General features: G+C 38.2%; 1 protein-coding gene across 4 annotated transcripts in view; it reads left to right on the top strand.

Moving 5' to 3' along the window:
- The first annotated feature begins 226 nt into the window (after positions 1 to 226).
- LOC149819446 (protein SWOLLEN 1-like) overlaps positions 227 to 24,092 on the top strand; it is a 66,424-nt gene continuing 42,558 nt past the window's right edge. For 3 of the 4 annotated variants that reach the window (XM_089984897.1, XM_089984896.1, XM_089984895.1), the window contains exon 1: positions 227 to 536. Coding sequence is in view for 1 of the 4 variants with exons in the window: in XM_089984898.1 (XP_089841024.1) it covers positions 527 to 536 (10 nt within the window). In the remaining 3 variants the exon portion in view is untranslated. The remainder of the gene's footprint in view (positions 537 to 24,092) is intronic. The other variant, XM_089984898.1, reaches the window with a different exon arrangement.

Raw genomic sequence — 24,092 nt, 5'->3', positions numbered from 1 at the left:
GGTTGGATATCAGATAAAATCCGATTCGAAGACATCCCTACAGGCGATCCCTAACCAGCTGGTAGTGTGCTAACAAGTAATTAGGCATCGAATTCCAAGTCAAGTAGCTTTGACCAAAAGTAGGAATAGATGCTAATTTCGTAAATTACCATTCATGGAAGGGCACTTACAGGACCTCTACTTAACTCAAATGCGGCTTTTTAAGTTCAGTTCGAACGTTTCGTTCGTGTCCGAAAAAAAGAGAAACAAAAAAAGAGAGACAAAAAAAAAAACAAAAAAATAGAAGGAATCGACGGGAAAGCGAGGAAAAAAAATCCCATTCTCATCGGCCGGAAATCCACGGCGTAGCGGGGCCGAGCGTCGGTTTGGCGGCCGGAATTCTCGACAGGCGGTTGCGGAATGACGGTTTACCGGCAAGCGGGGCATCATCTGTCGCCGTCTCCGGCGGGTTTTGCCCTAGGGAAATGAAATTGCAGAGGAAGAAATTTATGGTCTGGAGGAGTAAAGGAATCGACATTTCCACCATATGGAGCGAGGTAAAAAATGAGGAGTATTCTAATTTCTTGTTATTTTCGCCTGTTGTTCTTTTGCTTCTTGGGATGGTTAGTGGACGAATCGAGCCAAAATTAGGGTTTTTTTTCGTTGCGTTGGTTTTCATTCCTTGCCTTAGTGGTTTTGGTTGCGTAAATAGATGAATTTGGTGTTTGGCTTAAGGAAGATGAGGTTTTTGCGCTCTTGTGTGCTGTAGTAGGCAATTCTTTAGTCCTCTCGTTTGGCTCCTCGACTGAGGGGGCGCGAAACGTAGGGCTTTCTAGTATTTCATTGGAAGTGTTATTGAAACAAGTACATGCGTGTGTACATGGCTGCTGCGACTTTCTCTTGCTTGCATAAATGTGTTTGTTTAGGGGTCTAGGACAGCTTCTCTTGTTAAGTAGTTTAAAACAGTAGGGGTCTGCAAGTTTTTGGCTGGCGTAAAGTCTGATCCGTTTCCGTTTGATCTTTGGAAGCATATATATATATATATATATATATATATATATATATATATATATATATATATATATATATATATATATATATATATATATATATATATATACGAGAACCACTGACACTAATACTGCCGATATTTTGAAAATATCACAATACTATTGGCATTTTCAGCTAGGACGATAATGTGGGTAAAATATCGCTATGATTTTTAAAAATTCTTATTTTTTATATATTTTAAGTTCAGTTTCTTTATTTTTGGTTTCTTTTGTATTTTAGAAACTTTTAAAACTTGTTTTGTTATATTTTTTCAAGAAAAATAATTGAAAACCTATTATTTTCCTATGTTTGTTATTATTATTTATATTGTTCAAAATTTAAAGCTTCCGAGACGTTCCCCAGAAAAATCACATTTTGAAAATATCTTCGAGAAATTAACTTGAATGATACAGGTGACTGATGAGAAGTGGAGTGTGAACTGAGATTTTCATGGGCTTTTATTTTCCTATGTTTGTTATTATTATTTATATTGTTCAAATTTTAAAGCTTAGGAGATGTTCCCTAGAAAAATCACATTTTGAAAATATCTCCTAGAAATTAAATTGAATGATACAGGTGACTGATGAGAACTGGAGTGTGAACTGAGATTTTCATGGGCTTTTTTTTTTACCTTAAATCTGACCATATGGATATGATTTACATGCTTGGTTTTAAAGGGACCCACTATTGAATCATCCCATTGTGAGGCATAAGCAGGATTTTTAAGGCTCGAAAATCGATGATTCAGAATATTCTTAAATATTCAAGCATCTAAAATCATGTTTTTTGGCCAAAAAAGCACAAATGAACCATGCTGAACACATCTGCAGGGTCAGATTTGCAAAAAAGTATTGGGAACACCTAGTTCTCACCTATGTCACATGGGTGCGGGAGTGTGGCACTTTCAAAAAACTTGGGTGCGGGGGTGGGGGGTGCGGCAAAAAAATATATATAATATATATATATATATATATATATATAAAGTCCAAAAGTTGGACATAAATGACCCTGTGCGTTGACCACACCCAGGGTCAGGTTGACCACACCGGGTGCCGCACCCGCATGCGCACCTGCATCGAGTCCCTGTGACATAGGTTGTCACTAGTTTTCATATTCTAGTGGCCATATATATATATATATATATATATATATATATATATATATATATATATATAGCGCCCTGAGATGAGAAGCTAGCCCAAGTCCTATGTCTGGGGTACAATAGTGGCTTGCAACTTATGCTGTGAAAACTTTTCATCAGCAGATCCTTTTAAGGCATTGAGCATCTGCAAGGCCCCATTTTGGGCTCTTCTTCCTTTTTCTCCTACTCCACGCGAGCGGCATTGATGGTCCTGTTCGCATGATTGGGATTATTGGTGCACTCATGTGTGAGGTGGTTTCCCTTGTAGAAGAAGCATCCATAATTGCGCTGGAAAGGTCTGATAGCCTGACCGTTGTTATGTCAATTGTGGTTGGTCCATCTTTATTCCATTTCATATATGTTTTGAGGATCTCCATAGCCCTCGATTTATGTGTTATTTATCCATGAAGCTGGTTCAAAGAGACTGAATGGATGAGCAAATGGGAGGGTGGAGGGGAAGGTGTCGCTCGCGCAGCAGGATGCACACTGGCCGGGCTCGAGCCGGGCTTGGCATGTACAAGCTTGGCTCGCCCAAAAAAGCAGATGTACAGGCGTAGCTTGAGCTCGGTCCAAGTATGAACCGAGCCAAGATTAACCGGGTTAGTGTTTCATTAGAAGACCTACTATATATATATATATATATATATATATATATATATATATATATATATATAGAGAGAGAGAGAGAGAGAGAGAGAGAGAGAGAGAGAGAGAGAGAGAGAGAGAGAGAGAGAGACCCTCACCGATGAACAAATGGGAGGGTGGAGGGGAAGGTGTCGCTCACGCAGCAGGATTCACACTGGCCGGGCTCGAGCCGGGCTTGGCATGTACAAGCTCGGATCGTCCAAAAAAGCAGATGTACAGGCGCAGCTTGAGCTCGGTCCAAGTATGAACCGAGCCAAGATTAACAGGGTTAGTGTTTCATTAGAAGACCTACTATATATATATATATATATATATATAGAGAGAGAGAGAGAGAGAGAGAGAGAGAGAGAGACCCTCACCGATGAACAAGATGAAACTACAAAAAGAAAAGAAAAAGAATCATTACAAGAAAGAAAATGAGAGCATCTGCGTAATGAGGGATTCCTGCTAATAACCAAAAGTGCAGAACTCCAACTTCGCTGATGAACAAGATGAAACTACAATTGGTTTTGAAAAACGATAAAACACATTTTTTTTATGCCAAGACAATGACCCTTTCCTAAATATCTTTAGAAAAAATGAGGGAATATGTTGCAGAAATTGGGGGTTGTTGAAGTGTGAAAACAAGGAAAAATGGGAAAATACCCTTGTTGGTTACAATAGATGGATAGAGCGTGGATATGGCTTGGGTTGCCGCAGATAGAGCACGTGCCCGAGAGAGAGATGCAAACTCACTCCGAAAGAAATGGCCTCGTCGGTTCTAGCAGAGAGGTGGAGATTGGCTTCTAACAGAGAGAGAATGCAGAGTCTATCATCATGTCCTCAACACAGTGAGTCTGGCAGATGGGGGTGAGCGAGTGGGAGGTGTAAGAAGATGAGTTCTTGGTTCATCACCAAACGAAGCTTCAAATAACTCCAACCAAAATGTCAAAAAAGATCATTCACAAAAACCACAAAGGTTCATACAAAATACCCGAAAAAGGGTATACAATAATAAGAGAAAATATATATTATTGAATGGGTAAACACCCTTGAGAAAATCATACATGGTGAGGAGGCTTTGCCCCATATTTATAATACATTGAGAGGGTAGAAGAGAGAGTCGTTGGGCTTACTTTTTGACTAAGTCAAATGTTGACTAGTCAAAAAGGCTAAAAAGGTATGAAAATAAAAAAGAGAAAAACCCTATTCTAACTAGACTAAAAAGAAAAACAATTCCTAGTTAGCCTAGGATATTACATATTATTTAACACTCCCCCTCAAACTTACGGTTGAATAATCGAAAGTTTGTCCAAGAGAAAGTGAAATCGAGGAGCAGCGAGAGGTTTGGTAAAGAAATTTGCCAGTTGATATTCTGAAGAAACATAAGGAAGATCAATGGTGCCGTGTAGAAATTTCTCTCGTACGTAATGACAATCCATCTCGATATGCTTGGTTCATTCGTGGAATGTCCGGTTGCTGGCAATGTAAATAGAACTTTTGTTGTCGCAGCATAGTCGTGATGCTACTGTATTTTCAACACTCATGTCATGAAGCAAGCGCTTTAACCAGACTATTTTTATAGTGGTTGTCACCATGGCTCTGCACTCGGCTTCGGTTGATAAGAGAAAGACTTTTTGTTGCTTCTTGCACCTCCAAGAAATCAATGATTCACCTAAAAATACATAGAAACCAGTAGTTGAGTGTCGATCATTGGGATCGTTTCTCCAATCTGCATCAGTATAAGCAGTTAAAACTAAGGAAGAAGAAGCGGACAAGAAAAGTCCTCGAAAAATGAAAGTTTTAATATATCTAATAATACATAAAACAACTCTCATATGAACAGTGATAGGAGCATGCTGAAATTAGCTTACTGTGTGAACGGCATGCAAAATGTTAGGTCTTGTAATGGAGAGATAAGAGAGTGCCCCAACAAGTTGTCTGTAAGATGTTGGATTTTCAAGCGGTTCTTCATCATCAATCTTCGTTTTGATATTTACAACTTCGAGAGTGTCGACCTGTCTTTCATTTGAGATACCAGACCTGTCAACAATATCTAGAGCAAATTTAGATTGAGTTAGCAAATAGCCTCTAGAGGAATAAACAACTTCTATGCCAATAAAGAATTTAAAAAAAACCCAAATTACTCATTTCAAGGTGTGTTTTGAGAAATTTTTTAATGTTGTCAACTTTCTATTTATCACTTTCAGTAATGATCATGTCATTTACGTAGAGGAGAATAATAATAATACCTGCATAAAAAATTTTAACAAACAAAGTTGTGTCAGTAAGACAAGATTGAAAACCAAAATCAAACATAACTTGACTAAATTTATTATACCAAACTTTTGGGGCATGCTTAAGCCCATATAAAGCCTTATTTAAACAAATAACTTTCCTTTGAGAATATTGATGCCAGATGGTAGTTCCATATACACTTCTTCGACTAGGCTTTCATTGAGAAATGCATTTGTGATATCCATTTGATATATATGTCATTTCTTTACAGAAACAAGAGCTATTAGGATCCTAACTGTGGTCATTCTAACGACTAGGCCAAAAGTTTCTTCATAGTCTATTTCATACTCTTGGGAATAGCCTTTGGCACTATGTCACAGGGATTTGGCCAACCAGGTGCTGCACCCACGTCGACGTGATGCGGGTGCGCGTGCGGGTGCGCGTGCGGCACCCGGTGCGGTCAACCCAACCCTGGGTGCAGTCAACGCACCTAGGGTCATTTATGTCCAACTTTTGGACTTGAAAAAAAAGAGGCCCTCTAAAATGGGTGTGACAACCAGAAAACTTAGGAACTGGTTTGTCAACATGGCGAGTTTCGAGACACAGCTCTTCAACTTTCTTTACGGCAACCACATGCCGTAGCCAACTACCAAGGAGTCTCTTCTCTAAATTGTTTCTTTGGGTCAAGCGCAGGCTCAACCTGCGAAGGTGCCTGGTTCAACAAGAATCGATTGACAACGGTGAAGAGATCAGTTCCTTCTAGCGGCGAGTGCCACTCGCCAAGCTTCTTCTGTCTCTTGAGTCCCTTCATGGTCGAAGGGAAATGATCCTCATCGAAATCTGCAGAGGGATTGCGGTGGGGAGATACCTCCATCTCTTGGACAGGATGTTGGTCCTCACCGCAACTTTGATGGTGAATGAATCAGGCAATGCATTGATACTACACCTGGTGGCTTTCTTCATCATTCTCACCTTTTACTGAAGATCTGACACCTCTCGTAGTTGATGAGAGCTTAACTTTTCATGAAAATCTGGATGGTCTCAGAGAACAACCATACTGTATCCTAAAAATTGAAGAGAGCACAGATGGTTTTGTTAAAATAGAGGGTTCAGGAAGGCAAAAGGGTAATGATGCCCATGTTGGCCCGTACAGATTGCAGTTCACTGTACTTGCCTGCAAATATTAAATCAGATTTTGATTTCCTTCGAGATATGCACTGGGTTGGAGGTTACGTACTACAAAAATTAATACAAAATATCTAAAGCCAATGAGCTGCCAGATTTTGGGGCAGGATGTAATGATCATGGACAATACAACCTTTCTTCAGGGATGACCAACTTGGTTACCATTCTAAAGTAGGTCAGTTACGGAACTAAGAGAGAATAACTAAAAGAGTCGGATGGAAACCTGGCCAGGGGGAAAATGGGGTCTCGCCCCGTTTGGGCCGGTGTTCGTGTCTTATTTGGTTCTTTTACATGTAATCAGATATCCATCAAATCCTGATCTTTGTCTGATTCAATAGCAAAAAATTAAAACCATATATGCATCCAGCAGTGCTCGATTAAACTATTAAACTCGGCTCAGACTAGTAGAGCTTAATGAAGAAACTCGATTAAGCTTGGTTAATATATATATATATATATATATATATATATATATATATATATATATATTACATTTTTGCCCCTGTCGCACCCCGCACCCGAGTTTTTTGGAAGTGCCGAATCCCCACACCCGCACCCGCACCCCCACCCGCACCCATGTGACATAGCTTTGGCAACTAATCGAACTTTAAACCTCTCAAGAGTGCCGTCACTCTTGGTCTTAACTTTATACATCCATCGACAACCTTTAGGCTTTTTGCCTAGTGGAATATCTTGAATAGTCCAGGTATTCACATTTTCTAAGGCTTTTAATTCTGTTGTCATTGCTTTGACCCATTCAGACTGTTCTTTTGCTGCAGCATAGTTAGAAGGCTCTATATAGGAGTGTATTAAGGTAATGTAGGCTGGATATTTCGGTGAAAAAGATTCATAGGACACAATTTTTTTAGGAACTTTTGATACTCTAGCTGATATTTGTTCCTGTTTTTTAGTATATTTTTCGAGAGCACATGGTTTTTCTAAATTTCTCCGCCTAGAATATTGAATACAATCTTGATGATCACTAAATGATTCTGTACTTATCATGTCATTTTGATCATCTTAACTTTCATCAATAACACCTTCATCAATCTTTGGGACTAAGTCCAACAAAAAAGAATACTCATCTATTTCCTTAGAGTTCTCACTTTCAAAAAAACTTTTCTTTTCTAAGAAGGATAAATTCTTTGATGCATGTAACTTTTTAGTTTTAAGGTCAAAACATCTATAGCTTTTTTGGTAATTTGTGTAATGAAATGATGGTTTTCCACAAATGCGTAAACAACTCACAAATATGTGTCTATTGGAGACACTACAAGCATGACCCTTGAAAGGGTGTAAATGAAAGAACAGTTGAAATAAATAATAATTTATTCATAACAAAAATGCTTAAGAAGCATTGAGTACATTTGTTGAAGGGGATCACCCCTATTTGTAAAGAATGAAAGAGAGGAGTGAGCTCTCCCATAGAGTCGTTGGATCCTAGTCCAACGACTCTAATTATAGCCGTTGGACTAGGGTCCAATGACTATAACTAGGTCAAGTTCCAACTAGGAACTTGACTAGTTTATTAATCTAGTTCAAAATGAACTGGATATGAAAAACAAAGAAATAAAGAAAAATAAAATAAATATTATATATAATAATAATAATATATCATATTATTATATATATGTTACATACATATATTACATTTTAACATTCTCCCTCAAACTTACGGTACAATGAGCGAAAGTTTGTCTAAGAGGAAGTGAAATCTAGGAGCAGCGAGAGGCTTGGTGAAGAAGTTTGCTAATTGATTTTCTGATGTAACATAGGGCAGTTCAATGGTTCCATGTAAGTATTCGTCTCTAACATAGTGATAGTCCATCTCAATGTGTTTGGTGCGCTCATGGAACGTCCGGTTGCTTGCAATGTAGATGACACTTTTGTTGTCACAACACATTTTTGAAGCTTGCGTCACTTCAACTCTCATATCTGCTAGCAATCGTCTGAGCCAAACAACTTCCATAGTGGTAGTTGCCATGACTCTGTATTCAGCTTCGGTGGAGAAAAAAGAGACCTTCTGCGGCTTCTTGCATCTCCACGAAATCAAGGATTCACCTAAGAACACACATTGTCACCGCCGGTAATGATAGAGAAGAAGAATATTGATGCCTGCATCAAATTTTTTAATAAACAAAGTAGTGTCAGTTAAACAATGTTGAAATCCAATATTAATCATAACATGACTAAATCTGTCATACTAGGCTTTTGGAGCATGTTTAAGACCAGAGAGAGCTTTTTCTAGACTAAGAGTTTTACTCTTATGAATACTGATACCAGGTGGGGCTTCCATGTATACTTCTTCGATGAGATTCCCATTTAAGAAAACATTTTTAACATCTAATTGAAAGATAAGTCATTTTCTAATTGGGGCCAAGGCTATTAAAGTTCTGACAGTGGTCATACGGGCAACATGAGTGAATGTTTCTTCATAATCGATACCATACTCTTGAGCATATCCTTTTGCCACTAGTCGGGTCTTATATCTTTCTAAGGTTCCATCACTTTTGGTTTTGACTTTGTATATCTATCTACATCCTATAAGTTTCTTACCCCGATGAATATCTTGGATAGTTCAGGTGTTGGCCTTTTCTAATGCATCAAATTCAGTTTTCATGGCTTCTATCCATTCTATATGATTTTTGGCTTGCGAATAGGATGATGGTTCAACATATGATTGTATTAATGCAATGGTTGCCCTATAAGTGGGTGAAAAAGATTCGTAAGACAAATTTTTCAGGAGGTCTAGAATTTCTAAACGTCTTTCTAGGTGAAACTTCGAAGTATTTTTCTAAAGCACATGGAAGATTTTGCTCTCTAAGTCTTGAATATTGTAGGCTAACATCCCTATGAATTTGCTCTCTATCTTCTTCATCATTTTCAATAGCAATAGGACTTTGATCATTGTCAAGGTCACATTCAAAATCATATTAATTGGATTTTGAAGTAAGATCAATTAGAAAAGAATATTCAGTGACATCCTTGGATTTTTTGAATTTAAAGAAGCTTTCTTTTTTAAAAAAAGATACATTTCTTGACACATAATTTTTCATTTTAAAAGTCGAAACACTGTAGCCTTTTTAATTATCAGCATATCCTAAAAAGGCACATGGGATTGCACAAGGGAAAAGTTTGTCATTTTTGTTGGTGAAAACAAGCATCTAAAGACTCTTAACCTAGAATAATCTGGAACTAACTTAAAATGTTTTTCTATTGGAGTTATATTTTTTAATAAGGAATATGGCATCCTATTGATGAGGTAGGTGGCAGTTAGGATCGCTTCAGCCCAAAAACTTTTTGGAACCTGATTTGCAATTAGCAAGGTCCTAGTAGTTTCCATAATATGCCGATGTTTACGTTCGGCTAGGCCATTCTATTGTGGAGTGTGTGGACATGATCTTTGATGTGTAATGCCATGTAGATTGAGATAGTCTTTGAATTCTTTGGATATAAACTCTCTTTCTGAATCAGTGCAAAAAATGAAAATATCATTTTGAAACTATTTTTAACCATTTTATGAAATATTTGAAAGTTGGCAAAAACTTCAGATTTATGTTTAAGAAAATAAATCCAAATATGTCTAGAAAAGTCATAGATAAAAATGACATAATATGCAAAACCACCTTTGGAAATAACTGGTACAGGGCCCCAAACATTCAAATGAATTAACTCAAGTGGTCGTGAAGAAACAAAAGTTCTACTAAGAAAAGGTAATCTTTTCATTTTGCCAAGAATTGCGTCCTTAAAAGAAAAACTTTAAGAATTACAAAATTTTTTCAAACTTGGAAAATATTGAATTTTAGACATGTGAGGATGGCCGAGTCTTTTGTGCCATAAATCAAATTCTAATTTCTAAACATTATAACAAAATGCATTCTTGGGCAATTCTAAAAAGTCCATATAATAGAGTTCTCCTTCTCTATGGCCTTCCCCAATCAGCTTTCCTGACTGACGATCCTGTACCCAACAACCATGAGAAGAGAATGAGATATTATATCCATAGTCAGATATTTGCGAAACAGATAAGAGATTCAAATTTAGTTTAGGGATATATCTAACTTCTGGAATAACAAATTTTTTGGATTTTTGAAAATTTTCAAAACATCGTACTCCTTTTATTTCGAAGGATGTCCCGTCGGCTGTAAAAACTGTTGACACAATTGAGTTATTTTTAAGGCATTCGAATAGGCAATTGACATTCGGGGTTATGTGAAAAGAAGCACCAGAATCTAAAAGTCAAGGAAAATTACCTGGACGCGAGAAAGATGCATCAACCGCTCTAGTTGAGGCTTCAAATAAGGAGGATACCCCTTTAAGAAGAGGTTAAAGAATTTCCAACAATTGAATCATTGATACATGTGCATCTTGATCTTTTGACTCAGATTCAACAGATGCAACTCTTTTTTCTTCTCTTCTTTTTAACTTTGGATATTGAGGTCCATAGTGCCCCGATTCATGACAATGATGACAAATGACTTTTCTTTTGTCAAAGTCACCATTTTGCCTTCCAAAATGAGGCGGCTTGTAAGTGCGAGTATGATTTTTCGGTCTAGACACAACTAAAACAAAGTCATGATCAACTTTTGGAGTACTTTTTCTCAGTCTATTTTCTTCCATAGTGAGCTCTTTTATAGTATAGGGCCGATTTGGTGGATTCAAACTCCGGCCTTAGACCATTCATAAATTGATAGAAATGTTCCATATCGAGTTGCTTTTGGCGAAGCTCGATATCTTCGGCACAATGCCATTTGGGCTCAAGAAGAGCCAACTCTTTTCAAAGTTCGGATAACTCATTGTAATATTCTCGAATAGATTTATCTTTTTGAGTCATTGTCCGAACTTTGTCTTGTAAATTGCACACATGTGCAATATCTTTAAGGGAATACATATTTTTAAGGTATTCCCAAGCCTTATCGACATGCTCAAACTTAGCAAGATTAGAGCATTTTTTAATGTTTACGCTATTAATTAGCCATGACCTATGTCACATGGGTGCGGGTGCGGGGATTCAGCACTTTCAAAAAACCCGGGTGCGGGGGTGCGACAGGGGCAAAAATGTAAAAAATATATATATCATGTATAGTGTATATGTATGAATGTATGGTAGCTGTTAAGGTCCATGACATTTATGCCTAACTTACTTTATACCATTTTTTAATCTTATATGGTTGTCCCCAAAGATGAAAGTGATGAGTTGTGGAGCCTGATTCATTGTTTTTGCCCTTGCAGGAAGGGGGTCCGGGGCGCCCCGCCCCCCCCCCCCCCCCCCCCAAAAAAAAAGTTTTTTTTTTTTAAATTCCGCAGCCCATTTCATAGGGCAATTTTTTTTTTAAAAGAAATAAAAAAAAAGACAAAAATGACCCTGGGTGCGGTTAACGCACCCAGGGTCGGGTTGACCGCACCCGGTGCCGCACCCGCGTCGAGTCGCGTCGACGCGGGTGCGGCACCCTGGTAGCCGAATCCCTGTGACATAGGCCATGACATAATTTTTGTATGCCCTATCCTCCATTCTTTCCATTTCTTCTCATAAGTGTCTAACGCCTTGCTCTTCTCCTCTTCCGTTAGAGGAACCTCTTTATCACCCTCTTTCTTGGTAAGAGATAGTTTAGGTTCCGAATTGGAACCATCCACTACACCCCATAAACCTTTTCCCCAAATGTGGTGCTTCATAATCGAAGCTCATATTACATAGTATCATTTAGCTTCATGGGTATGATGGTGATCTTATCATTGTCATCCATCTTTTTATAAGGGTAAGAGAGAAATAGATAAGAGGAGAGAGAAAAACAAGAGGATAAGCGAGAGTATAAATAATAAGAGAGGATATAAAACCAAATTTGTAGCACAAATCCTCCTTTCTTCAAACAAATCTTCTTGAGCCAAGAACATGGTGATGAAACACCTTTTGCAAATGAGGCGCAAAAATCGAGGCAGAAGCACTTCAAGATCTAAGGTCTTTGCGGCTTTGATACCATGTAATGAAATGGTGGTCTTCCATCAATGCGCAAACAACTCACAAATATGTGTCTATTGAAGACACTACAAGCATGACCCTTGAAAGGGTATAAATGGAAGAACACTTGAAATAAATAATAATTTATTCATAACAAAAATGCTTAAGAAGCATTGAGTACATTTGTTGAAGGGGATCACCCCTATTTATAAAGAATGAAAGAGAAGTTTGAGCTCTCCCATAGAGTCGTTGGACTAGGGTCCAACGACTCTAATTATAGCCATTGGACTAGGGTCCGACGACTATAACTAGGTCAAGTTCCAACTAGGAACTTGACTAGTTTATTAATCTAGTTCAAAATGAACTAGATACGAAAAACAAAGAAATAAAGAAAAATAAAATAAATATTATATATAATAATAATATATCATATTATTACTATTATATATATGTTACATACATATGTTACATTTTAACAATTTGCATATCCTAAGAAAACACAAGGAATAACACAAGGAGAGAGTTTGTCATTTTTGTCAAAAAAAAATATTTGCACCCAAAAACCCTTAACCTAGAATAATTCGGAATTTGCTTGAAAATTTTTTCAACAGGAGATATATTGTTTAATGAAGAGGATGTCATTATGTTAATAAGATAAACTGTAGTTAGAGCGGCTTCGACCCAAAAAGTCTCTGGTACTTGATGTATAATGAGTAAAGTTCTTGTTGTTTTTATAATATGCCTATGCTTTCTTTCTGCTAAACCATTTTGTTGAAGAGTATAGGGACATGATCTTTGATGTGCAATACCATATAAATTCAAATAATCTTTAAATTTTTTTGATAAAAACTCTCCTCCTGAATCGATACGAAAGATTGAAATATCATTCTTAAATTGATTTTTGTCTAGATTATGAAATATTTGAAAATGTGAGAAAACTTTAGATTTATGCTTAAGAAAATAGATCCAAGTATGTCTTGTAAAGTCATCTACGAAAATTACATAATACATAAAACCACCTTTTGATATAACCGGTGCGGGTCCCCACACATCCGAATGTACTAACTCAAGTGGTCGAGAAGAGACAAAGATTCTTTCTTGAAAAGGTGATCTCTTCATTTTTACATTTTTCATATGTAAAGGTTTTAAAATTACAAAAAAAAAAATATTTTTGAAAAAAAACTGGATCTTGGATAGACTAGGATGGCCAAGTCTCTTGTGCCATATTCTTTTCAAGTATATGTGAAATCATGATCGTGTGAAAGCTTTGAGGAGCACTCGTTTTGTTATCGGTGATGGAGTACTTATTATCCTCTCTTTCATCCCTTCTTTTCTCTTTTTCTTCTCTAGTCTTCTTCTTTCTTCTTTTTTTATTTTGTCTCAAACCTTGTAAAATATATGACAATGATAATGTCTCCATTAAGCTCAATGATTCTAACTATGTTACATAGGCTTCAATTATGAAGCACCTTATACGAGGAAAGGGGTTGTGGGGATTAATTGATGGAACCAATTTGGAACCTAAATTAATACTTACAAAGGTAGAAGGTGAGAAAGAAATACCTCTTACGGAAGTTGATAAAAACAAAGTCATTACCACTTACAAGAAAAAGTGGAAGGAATGGAGAATGGGACAAGTCAAGATTATGTCTTGGCTCATAAGTAGTGTTGATATCAAAAAGTGTTCAAGTCTTGCAAAATTTGAACATGTAAACAATGCTTGAGACTATCTTAAGAGAATGTATTCTCTTAAAGACATTGCACATGTGTGCAACTTACAAGACAAAGTTCGAAATATGGTTCAAGGAGAGCATTAGAGAGTACTATAATAACTTGTCCGAATTATAGGAAGAGTTGGCTCTCCTTAAACCAAAGTGACATTGTTCACCAGACATAGAACTCCGTCAAAACCAAATAAATGTGGAGCATTTCTTTCAATTTATTAGTAGATTAAGATCGAAATTTGAATCAACCAAATCCGTTCTTCTTCATCGAGGAAAAGGTTCCTTCAATAGAAGACACGATAGAAGAATTAAACATGGAAGAGAATAGGCTTAAGAAGAGAATTTTCAAGTTAAGGATGACTCGGTTGTAGTCATATCTAGATCGGGAAACCATGTTCGTACATATAAACCCCTACACTATGAGAGGACAAATGATGAGAGACAAATAAATGAATTTGAAAAAAGAAAAGTCATTTGTTATTATTGCCGAGAACCAGGACATGTGAAAACTTATTGTTTAAATTTGAAGAAATCCTATGAAAAGCACAAGAATCAAGTGAACCATCCATTGGAAGCATGTCCTTAACACAATTAGTAGAGGCCCTTCAACTACTACTCAAAGGAGCATCTTCATCAACTGGAGCCATAGTTGCTTCCATCGGCATCTCAGATCCCGATAAATCTCTTTGGCTTTTTGACTAAGGTGATTTTTTTTCATATGACACCAAACATTGATATGTTATCCGAATGTCATAACTCAAATGGGTCAAATATTTTTACTGTTGATGGAACATCTTTTAAAATCAAAGAAATAGAAAATTTTGAAAATATTTTTCAAAACTCAAAAAGATTTTGTATTCCATAAATTATATATATTCTCAAACTTAACCTAAATCTTTTATCTGACCATGAATGTAATGTTTCATTCTCCTCTCGTGGTTGTCGAGTGCAGGATCACCAGTCAAGGAAGCTGATTGGGAAAGGCCATAGATAAGGAGGCTTAGACTACATAGATTTTTTGGAAATACCCAAGAATACATTATGTTGTAATGTTCAGAAAATGAAGAGAAGAGACGAAGGAAGGGGGATGGGAGCAAGAGAAGAGACAAAGAGGAATGGGGATGTGAACGAGAGAGCGAGAGGTGTCATGCTCCAGGGATGGGGCTCGAGAATTCCTCGAGAAGGGGAAAAGACTCAGGACGGGGCTCGAGAATCCTCGAGAAAGGGTTAAAGGGCCAGGGCAAGGGTGGGGCTCGAGAAGGGGCGGGTCAGGGCGAGTCCGAAATACCCGTAAAACGAAGCAAGCCTTATCACCCCTACTTAGCCTTATCGAGCTCGGTAGGCCAATTAGGCTTGGCTCGTTTGCTCAGTTCGAGCCTCAAAGATAGTACAAAATTGGCTCATTTACAGCCTGAGTCGAGCTCGGGTCGACTTGTTTCGTTGTGTATCCCTACATGCGCTAATTAAACTCGAGTGATTCTCCTACAAAGGGCGAAGTTCGCCGTTTACCGGGGTTTCCATTCAAAGCTTATAACACTTCCCTTTTCGACCTTTTAGGATCGGAAACTCAGATTGGAAAATAATGTCCCAAGCCCGCTCTACCCATCCAACCCGAAAGCCCCAATGGACCCTCATGCCGGTTTCAGTGAAGTTGATCAAGTAGTATGAACCTCATATATTTTAGCTTGAATGAGGGATTAATGAAGGTTTTGAAAGAAAGGAGGAAAGCAGAAGTCTTTTATCACTTTCTCTTAACCTTACTAAACTACGATTTGGATCTTCCATTCAATTGATTCATGAAATGCCTCGTCGATCCAAATTCTTCATTATTCTGGTCTCTCTTAGTCCCCCGTTCCGAAATTAACCCACGACACAACGTCCATTTGCTTTGCTTCGCGCTGGAAGGCAACAAAGTGTCGTTCAAGCGACTACAAGGGAGTGGAGCAGCCGCGACACGAAGTTCCTTACTGACGCTGGATCTCGCTGGTGCCACCTATTGGTAGGCTATATATATATATATATATATATATATAGAGAGAGAGAGAGAGAGAGAGAGAGAGAGAGAGAGAGAGAGTTGCAAGTCTCCATTTGGTACTGATGCTCATTGATTTGTCTACTCCTTTGTCCTAAACCTTATTGAGACGTGATGTTTGAGTCCTGATGTATTTTGGTTTAATATGTATTTTGTTTAATGTTTCCATAATTGCTCCTCTTATGTAAGAAGCCTTGTATATTAGCCTCAGGGGTATTATTGTAAAGATGTCAATACTTAAAGGAACCCACAACCCACATTGGGATTTGCATGGAGTTTTGTCCTGCAGCCCTATTTTCTCCTACCTCTCTTCTTTCCTCTCTTGATTTCGAGTGGCGTGTCCTTGATTTACATGGTATCAGAGCACGGTTGGGTTTTGATCTTCTCATCCTGGTAAGATCGGAAAGATCTTGGCTTATTCCTCCTTTCTTTTCTTGCTTCTTCCCTTTTATTATTCCTCTCATTTTCGTTTCAGATATGAAAAACCCTAAATATCATTCTCTTCTTATCTAAGGCCTTTTTCTTCATTGTTTCAGATCTGAATCTTGGTCAAGAGATTCAGATTTTTCTCTTTTCTCAAAACACTATTTTGATTCAGATCTGCCCCTCTGATTCAGATTTTGTTTTGGGTGTTTTCAACAACAACAACTACGCCTTCATCCCAAAATAATTGGGGTCGGCGATATGAACCAAAAAAGAAAATCATTATGGGTCTTCCACATGAATCCTTCTCCTCCAATCATTTCTATCCAATGCCATGTCCTTGGTGAGGTTCAAAGCATTCATATCCTTTCCTATCACCTCCATCCATGTCTTCCTAGGCCTACCCCGACCTCTTTTAACTAATATATTTTCCCATTTCTCCATCCTTCTAACTGGAGCATCACTAGGCCTTCGCCGAATATGTCCAAACCACCGTAAACGATTCTCTCTCATCTTATTTTCAATGGGTGCAACGCCTACCTTCTTACGTATCTCCTCGTTCCGAATCTTATCTTTCCAATTTGGGTGTTTTCAATTTGATTTATTCTTTCCAGATCTGAATCTAAATCAAGATTCAGATCTATCTCTCCTTTGCAAATCGTCAACTCATTTAGATTTCGATACCCTTTCCCAGATCTGAATCTGAATCAAGGTTCAGATCTTTCCCTCTTTTGCAAGTCATCCAAATCTGAATCAGGATTAAGACCTATGTCACATGGGTGCGGGGTCGGGGGGGCCCTGGCGGGGGGTTATAGGGGGGCAGCGCCCCCCCAAGATTTTTTTTTAAAAATTCCGCAGCCCATTTCATAGGGCAAATTTAAAAAAAAAATCCAAAAATGAAGCAAAATGACCCTGGGTGCGTTGACCGCACCGGGTGCTGCACAGCGTCGCGTCGACCCGGGTGCGCACCTGTCTGGCCGAATCCCTGTGACATAGATTAAGACCTGTGTCTCTTTTGCAAATCGTCAATCCATTTAGATTTGGTGTTTCAATATCGTTTTCCAGATCTGAATCTGAATCAAGGTTGAGATCCTTCAAAAAAAATAATCGATAGAGAGTTATTAGTCTTGCATTGATATTGAAGGTATCATTTTGCTGCTGTTGATAAATAAATTTCTCTTCGTGACTGACTCTGCTTGCAAAAAAAAAGGGAGCAGACTAGCATATTACTGAACCTACTGTTTTCATCTCAATTTATATAACAGCAGTGTTTGAGCCGTGGCCTTGGTTTATTCCTTGGTTATGGATTCTTCTTCAGCCATGTCAGCTAGCTTTCTCAATCAGTTAGTTTCAGAAAAATTGTCTACTTTGTACTTCTTCAATTGGAAGAGACATAATTCCCTTTATTCAAAGCCAAGATCTCTCAGGTGTCATGGGTCAGAAAATCCCACCCGAATTTGTCTTGAGGGAAGAAAAGGATGAAAAAGGGACTCATTACTGTTGTTCAGGTTTAAAATTCAGAGTATGTGTCCTGGATGAAGCGTGATTAGGCACTTGTTGCCTATATCATGTCTACTCTCTCACAGGAGGTCTTAGTGAGCATTCCTGATGATTGCTCAGCTATGAAACTATGAGCTGCCCTTGTGCAGACATATTCACAGGTTTTAGAAGCAAGGGTTATGTATTTGAAGAAAGAGTTTCTGAATCTTAAGAAGGGTTCTATGTCAGTTATGGAGTACCTTAATACGATGAAGGAAATAATTGATCTGTTTGCCATGGTCGGTTATCAGATTCCTGATAAAGACAAAGTGCAACGGGCTCTCAATGAGCTTGGACCCAAGTATAGCGTCTTCTACAGCACTTTGTCATGCTTTGATGAGCTACTCATGTTCGAAGTCTTGCGTCCAAAGTTGCTTCAGTTTGAGATGAATATGACAGGAGCATCAGAGAGTTCATCAGCTACATTAGATAGCCATAATGTACTCATATCAGATACACAGTATGGAAGAGGAAGAGGTGGTGTGAGAGGAGGACGAGGACAGGGACAAGGAGGAAATCAGGGAGGTTGTCGACTGCTTTCTCTTCCCAATACTCCTTTTATTCCCTATCAAGGATGTAGTCAGATCAGCTATACCAGCCTTGGTTGAATGACAACTTGTTTCCCGTGGAATTAGTCACAAATCAAGATGAAATTGATTGTGCTAATGGTGAGCTTGCCGATTTAGAAGGTAGATTAGAGGAGCTGCCCATTGCTGAACAACAAATTGGTGATGCAGATTCAGTAGATGGAAGGTTCAAGGGTATCATGTACAACCGCAAAAATTAGAGTCTAGAACAGATTTTGGAACAAGAAACCGTTGAATTGCATAATGATCAACCTGCCAAACAAATCGAAGATCAGAAAGAATTTGACACCCTATTAGATCGGTGGGTAAGTTATGAGAACTTTAGTACTGAGCATCAAGTATTTTTAACTGCTATTTCTAAACAGGAAGAACCCCGGTCTTATAATCAAGCTGCGAAATCGAGTAAATGGGTTGAAGTCATTAATTAGAAAATGCAAGAGCACTGAGCATCAAGTATTTTTAAAGACTTGGAATATTGTCAAGAGGCCTACAAACAGGAATGTTGTTGGATCAAAGTGAGTGTTCAAAATAAAATACAAATCAAATGGTAGCATAGAGAGATATAAAGCAAGGCTAGTCGCAAAGGGGTTTACTCAAGAACATGGCCTGAACTATGAAGAAACTTTCAGCTCGGTGGTGAAAATGGAGACAATTCGAGTCATTCTCTCCCTAGCCGTCGATCATGGTTGATCCTTGAGCCAATTAGATGTTAAAATATTAGAATATGGATTGGATATGAATCTGATAAAGGATCCATATCCATTCACGAGTTTTGTTTTGTATTCTAATGTAACATGTGTTACTAATACAGGGCACTTTTGTCCTTGTAAAAATTATTGTAACCCTATTAAGACTAATGAAGCATTACTGCAGCCATTAAGTTAATAGTGGCTGCCGATTTCTGAAAGCTCTCTCCTTTCCCTTCATTCTTTCTCATACTTTCAGCAGAACATGTTAGTTCATAGGCAAATTTATCATGGTATCAGAGCAGCGGATCCTCTGGGTGTGAAAGGCTTTGCTCAGTCGACGTGAAGATCGACTTCTCCTTGTCGTCAACAAGCAACAAAACTTCTGAGCGTGACAAGCTTGCTCAGTCGACGTAAAAGTCGACTTCTCCTTGCTGTCAACAGGTCTCGTTCCTCTTCCTACTTCTTTATCATATTTCCTTCCTGTCGTCATCATCTCATGTTGCCTTCTTCTTCTTATTCTAATATCGTCTGCTTTGGATTTCTATCACAAATCTGAAATATTTTCAGATCTGCCCTATTTCCTTCCTGTCGTCATCATCTCCCATCTGTTTTGGATTTCTGTCACAGATTTGAATATATTTTTAGATCTGTTATCTGTTTCCACCGATCTGAAATAAAATTACATTTCAGCATCTTGGTTTATTCTTCTACTTCTTTTATTTTCCTTTGCTGAACCTCTCTGTCGCAGATCTAAAACATATTCAGATCTGAAACATATTTTTTGTTGCCTCCTTCCTTTCCTGCAAAGGTCGAGTTCTCTTCTAGTTTCATAAATCCGAGTCCCTGCCTGTGTGAATCTGGTTCCACTCTTTCCTGCGAAAGAGCAGCTTCACATTACTGCTGATCTGGATTTTGCCTGTCATGCCTATCCTAAAACATTCTTTCATTTATGTTTCTCGCCCTAAAATTTCCTTTGCTTCTGTATATCACGTTATTGATATGGTTTCATTCTCTCTTGCGAAAGGCCAGATCGACGTTACTGCTGTCACAACCTATTCTGTCACGCCTGTCCCAACATATTCTGTCAACACTGTCCGTTTATGATAAAACAGGACAATATTAGCCACTAGTGTCTTTCGTTTCAATTCCTGTCAACAAATCTACAAATGGATACTTCAGCCAATTCAGGTCTCTCTTCCAGTTTCCTGGGGCAATTAGTTTCAGAAAAGCTAACTACCAACAACTATCTGACTTGGAAAAGGCAGATTGCTCCTTTTATTCGGAGTCAAGTTCTTTCAGGCCACTTGGATGGATCCACTCCAATGCCTCCAGAATTTTTTACAACTGAAGCCAAAGAAGATGGAGGATTGTCGAATATTATTCGCAACCCTGCGTTTGTTACTTGGATGAAGCGCGATCAGGCCCTTGTCGCGTACATCACTTCCACATTGTCACAAAAAGTCTTGATTTTCATTCCTGATGATTCCACATTTAAAGTTTTGTGGGAGGTTTTAGCTCAGACTTACTCTCAGATATCGGAGGCTAAAGTGTTGTTTCTTAAACGCGAATTTCAGATGTTAAAAAAATGTGCAATGAGCATTATTGAATTCTTAAATCAAGTCAAAAGCATCACAGATCAATTAGCCATGGTTGGGTATCCAGTGTCAGATAAAGAAAAGGTGCAACAGACACTGAATGCACTGGGTTCAGAATATCATGTTCTTGTTATATCCTTATTATGCTTGCCTATGTTGCTCAGTTTTGAGGAATTACGCGCCAAACTCTTTCAGTATGAGATGACACTGAAAAGCATGTCTGAAGCCTCAACAAGACAATCATCTACGCATGAGGTTCTTGCCACAGGGGTGATAGCTGATCGTGCACGAGGAGGACGTGGCAGAGGCAAGGGAAATCTAATCCAGGGTGGACGTGGGTTACTACCTACACCAAATTCCATTGTCAGTTTTTCCAAGAATGTTCCCACATGCTATCAGTGTAACAAACGAGGTCAAATCAAAGCCAACTGCTGGTTCAACCCACAAAATCGGAATAGAATGCAAAACAATAGAAATGTTGGTACATCAGGAACTGCAGGTACATTTCGGGTCAATGATGATGCTAAGGATCTTCTACTATCTGCAATGGCCAACTTGAATCTGAAGCAAAATGATGATGGAATATGGTATGTTGACTCTGGGGCAGCAACCCCTGTCACTAGCAATGCAGGTAAGTTCTCTACTTTGACTCCCTATTTTGGAAAATCTAATATTGTAACTGGAGATGGAACTCACCACCCTATTTCAAACATAGGCAACATCCTCATTCATTTGTCTGAGTCATCTATTCCTTTATCTGATGTTGTTCATGCACCAAATATAAAGAAAAATATTGTTTGTTTCTAAGCTTGTTGATTCTACCAATTCATCTGTGGAATTTACTCCTACTTCTGTCTTTGTCAATGATCTTCAAACGAAGGAGATGTTCGCTAAAGGAGAGCGACGTGGATACATGTATGTCTTTAATGAAGATCCAGCCTCCAGTGTCCTGAAGCCCAAGTCTCATCTCGTCTCTAAAAGCGTCCTAAGTACATCCAAATGTAATAAGTCAGATCTCTGACATTCTCGTCTTGGTCATTGTAGTCAAGTCTTTATTGAAAAGTTAGTGTCCAATGGTTTTCTTTCAGAGTCTGTTTCACCTTCATTGAAGGATAAAATATGTCCCGGTTGTCAGGTCTGCAAAAGTCATGTACTCCCTTTTCATCAAATAAATAAAATAGCCTTCATGCCCTTTGAGATAATATGTTCTGATGTTTGGGGTCCAGTCCCCAATCCTTCATCTTCTGGAAGTAAATATTATGTATCTTTTATTGACAGTTTCTCTCGTTTTACCTGGATATTCTTTATGAAACACAAATTAGAGGTTTTTCTCATTTTTTCGTCACTTTCATGCCTATGTTAAAAATCAATTCTCTCAAAATATTCAAATTCTCCAATGTGATGGAGGTGGTGAGTATTCCTCCAAAGAGTTTTTAGATTTTCTCCAAGATAATGGGATGCATCGTAGAGTTTCTTGCCCATACACTCCACAACAAAATGGAATTGCTGAACGTAAACATAGACATATTGTGGAAAGTGCAATGAGTATGATACATGGGAGTAACTTACCTATTAGTCTTTGGACTGAAGCTTTTCACACTGCCACTCATGTGATAAATCGTCTTCCATTGCCTATTCTTGAAAATCAATCTCCCTGTTATGTTCTCTTTGGTGCACATCTCAATTATAATGAGTTACGAGTTTTTGGATGCACATGTTATGTACATATTGACAAATCTATGAGGACTAAATTCCAGGACAAAGCCTCTATATGCCAATTTGTAGGTTATGCAGATGAATACAAGGGTTACAGGTGCTATGATCCCGCCAATAAGAAGATTAGAATTTCCAGAAATGTTGTTTTTGATGAAAATAGTTTTCTGGGAAAAGAAGCAGACGTCAATTGTGAGCATATTGGTGCAGTTGCTAATTGGTATGATCCATGGATTAATGCTGAACTTATTTCACATACTGCCGATCATACTACTTTGACTCCTGAAAGCATACATGGTGAGACGGCTTCGGATGATGTGTCACAAACAGAATGTCTGAGATACAAAGGTAATGTGTATACCAGGAGACCCAGAGAGCAAACAAATGTACCTGCTGAAGAACACATTGCATTGTCTAATAATAGAGAAGCACCAAGAAGATCAGGCAGGATAAGGCATCCTATTGAAAAATGGGTTAGTTATGACAACTTTTCTATGGACTTTCAGATTTTCCTATCCAAGATTGAAAAACACGATGAACCACTTGGTTTTCATCAAGCTATCCAATCCAACAAATGGATTGAAGCGATGAATGAGGAGATCGAGGCACTTCATGAGTGTCAAACATGGGAGATAGTTGGCCGTTCTCCAGAAAAAAATGTTGTTGGTTGCAAATGGGTATATAAAATTAAATATAAACCAGATGGTAGCATTGAACGGTACAAGGCACAGCTTGTAGCCAAGGGTTTCACTCAAGAATATGGTCAAGATTATGATGAGACATTCAGCCCAGTGGTAAAAATGAGAACTATTCGCATTATACTTGGCTTGACAATTGAACATGGCTGGATCCTTAGTCAGCTTGATGTTAAGAATGCATTCCTTCATGGGGACTTAAAGGAAGAGGTTTACATGGAGCAACCTCAAGGTTATGCAGAGGGAGATACAAAGGAATATGTATGCAAATTAACCAGAGCTTTGTATGGTTTGAAGCAAGCTTCTAGGTCATGGTTTGAAAGCCTTCTAGGTCATACTTTCAGCAGAACACGTCAGTTCATAGGCAAATTTATCAAAAAATGCCTTTTTGCATGGAGATCTCAAGAAAGAAGTATATATGGAGCAACCACAAGGGTATAGTGAAAATGATCCTGTCAATTATCTGTGTAAGTTAAACAGGGCCATATATGGTCTCAAGCAAGCATCCAAATTTTGGTTTGACAACTTTTCGCTTGAAATTCAGAAACATGGCTTTCACAGATCCTATTTGGATCATTCTCTTTTCATTTATAAAGGTTGGGGATGGATGACTGTGTTGCTAATCTATGTTGATGATATCATAGTTGTAGGGAACTCTGAAGAGCATGTTAACGAAATCAACAAAGTGTTGAGCCAAAGATTCAAAATGAAATATCTAGATCTCAAATGCTTCCTAGGAGTGGAAGTTGATAGGAAAGAATATGCATTGTTACTGACTCAACACAAATACACCAGGCTGGGATGAAAGATTGTAAGCCAATTTTAACTCCAAGTGTATTGCAGCAGAAGCTTGGACTTGATGAAGGGGACATTTATGATGATCCTACACGATACAAGAGCATTGTGATTATGCTTCAGTATC

This window comes from Nuphar pumila, chromosome 13, assembly GCF_984573655.1.
Source record: "Nuphar pumila chromosome 13, dmNupPumi1.hap1.1, whole genome shotgun sequence".
NCBI classification, from domain to species: Eukaryota; Viridiplantae; Streptophyta; class Magnoliopsida; order Nymphaeales; family Nymphaeaceae; genus Nuphar; species Nuphar pumila.
Note: the sequence above shows the minus strand (reverse complement) of the source record. Positions and strands in the feature narration are given on the sequence as shown.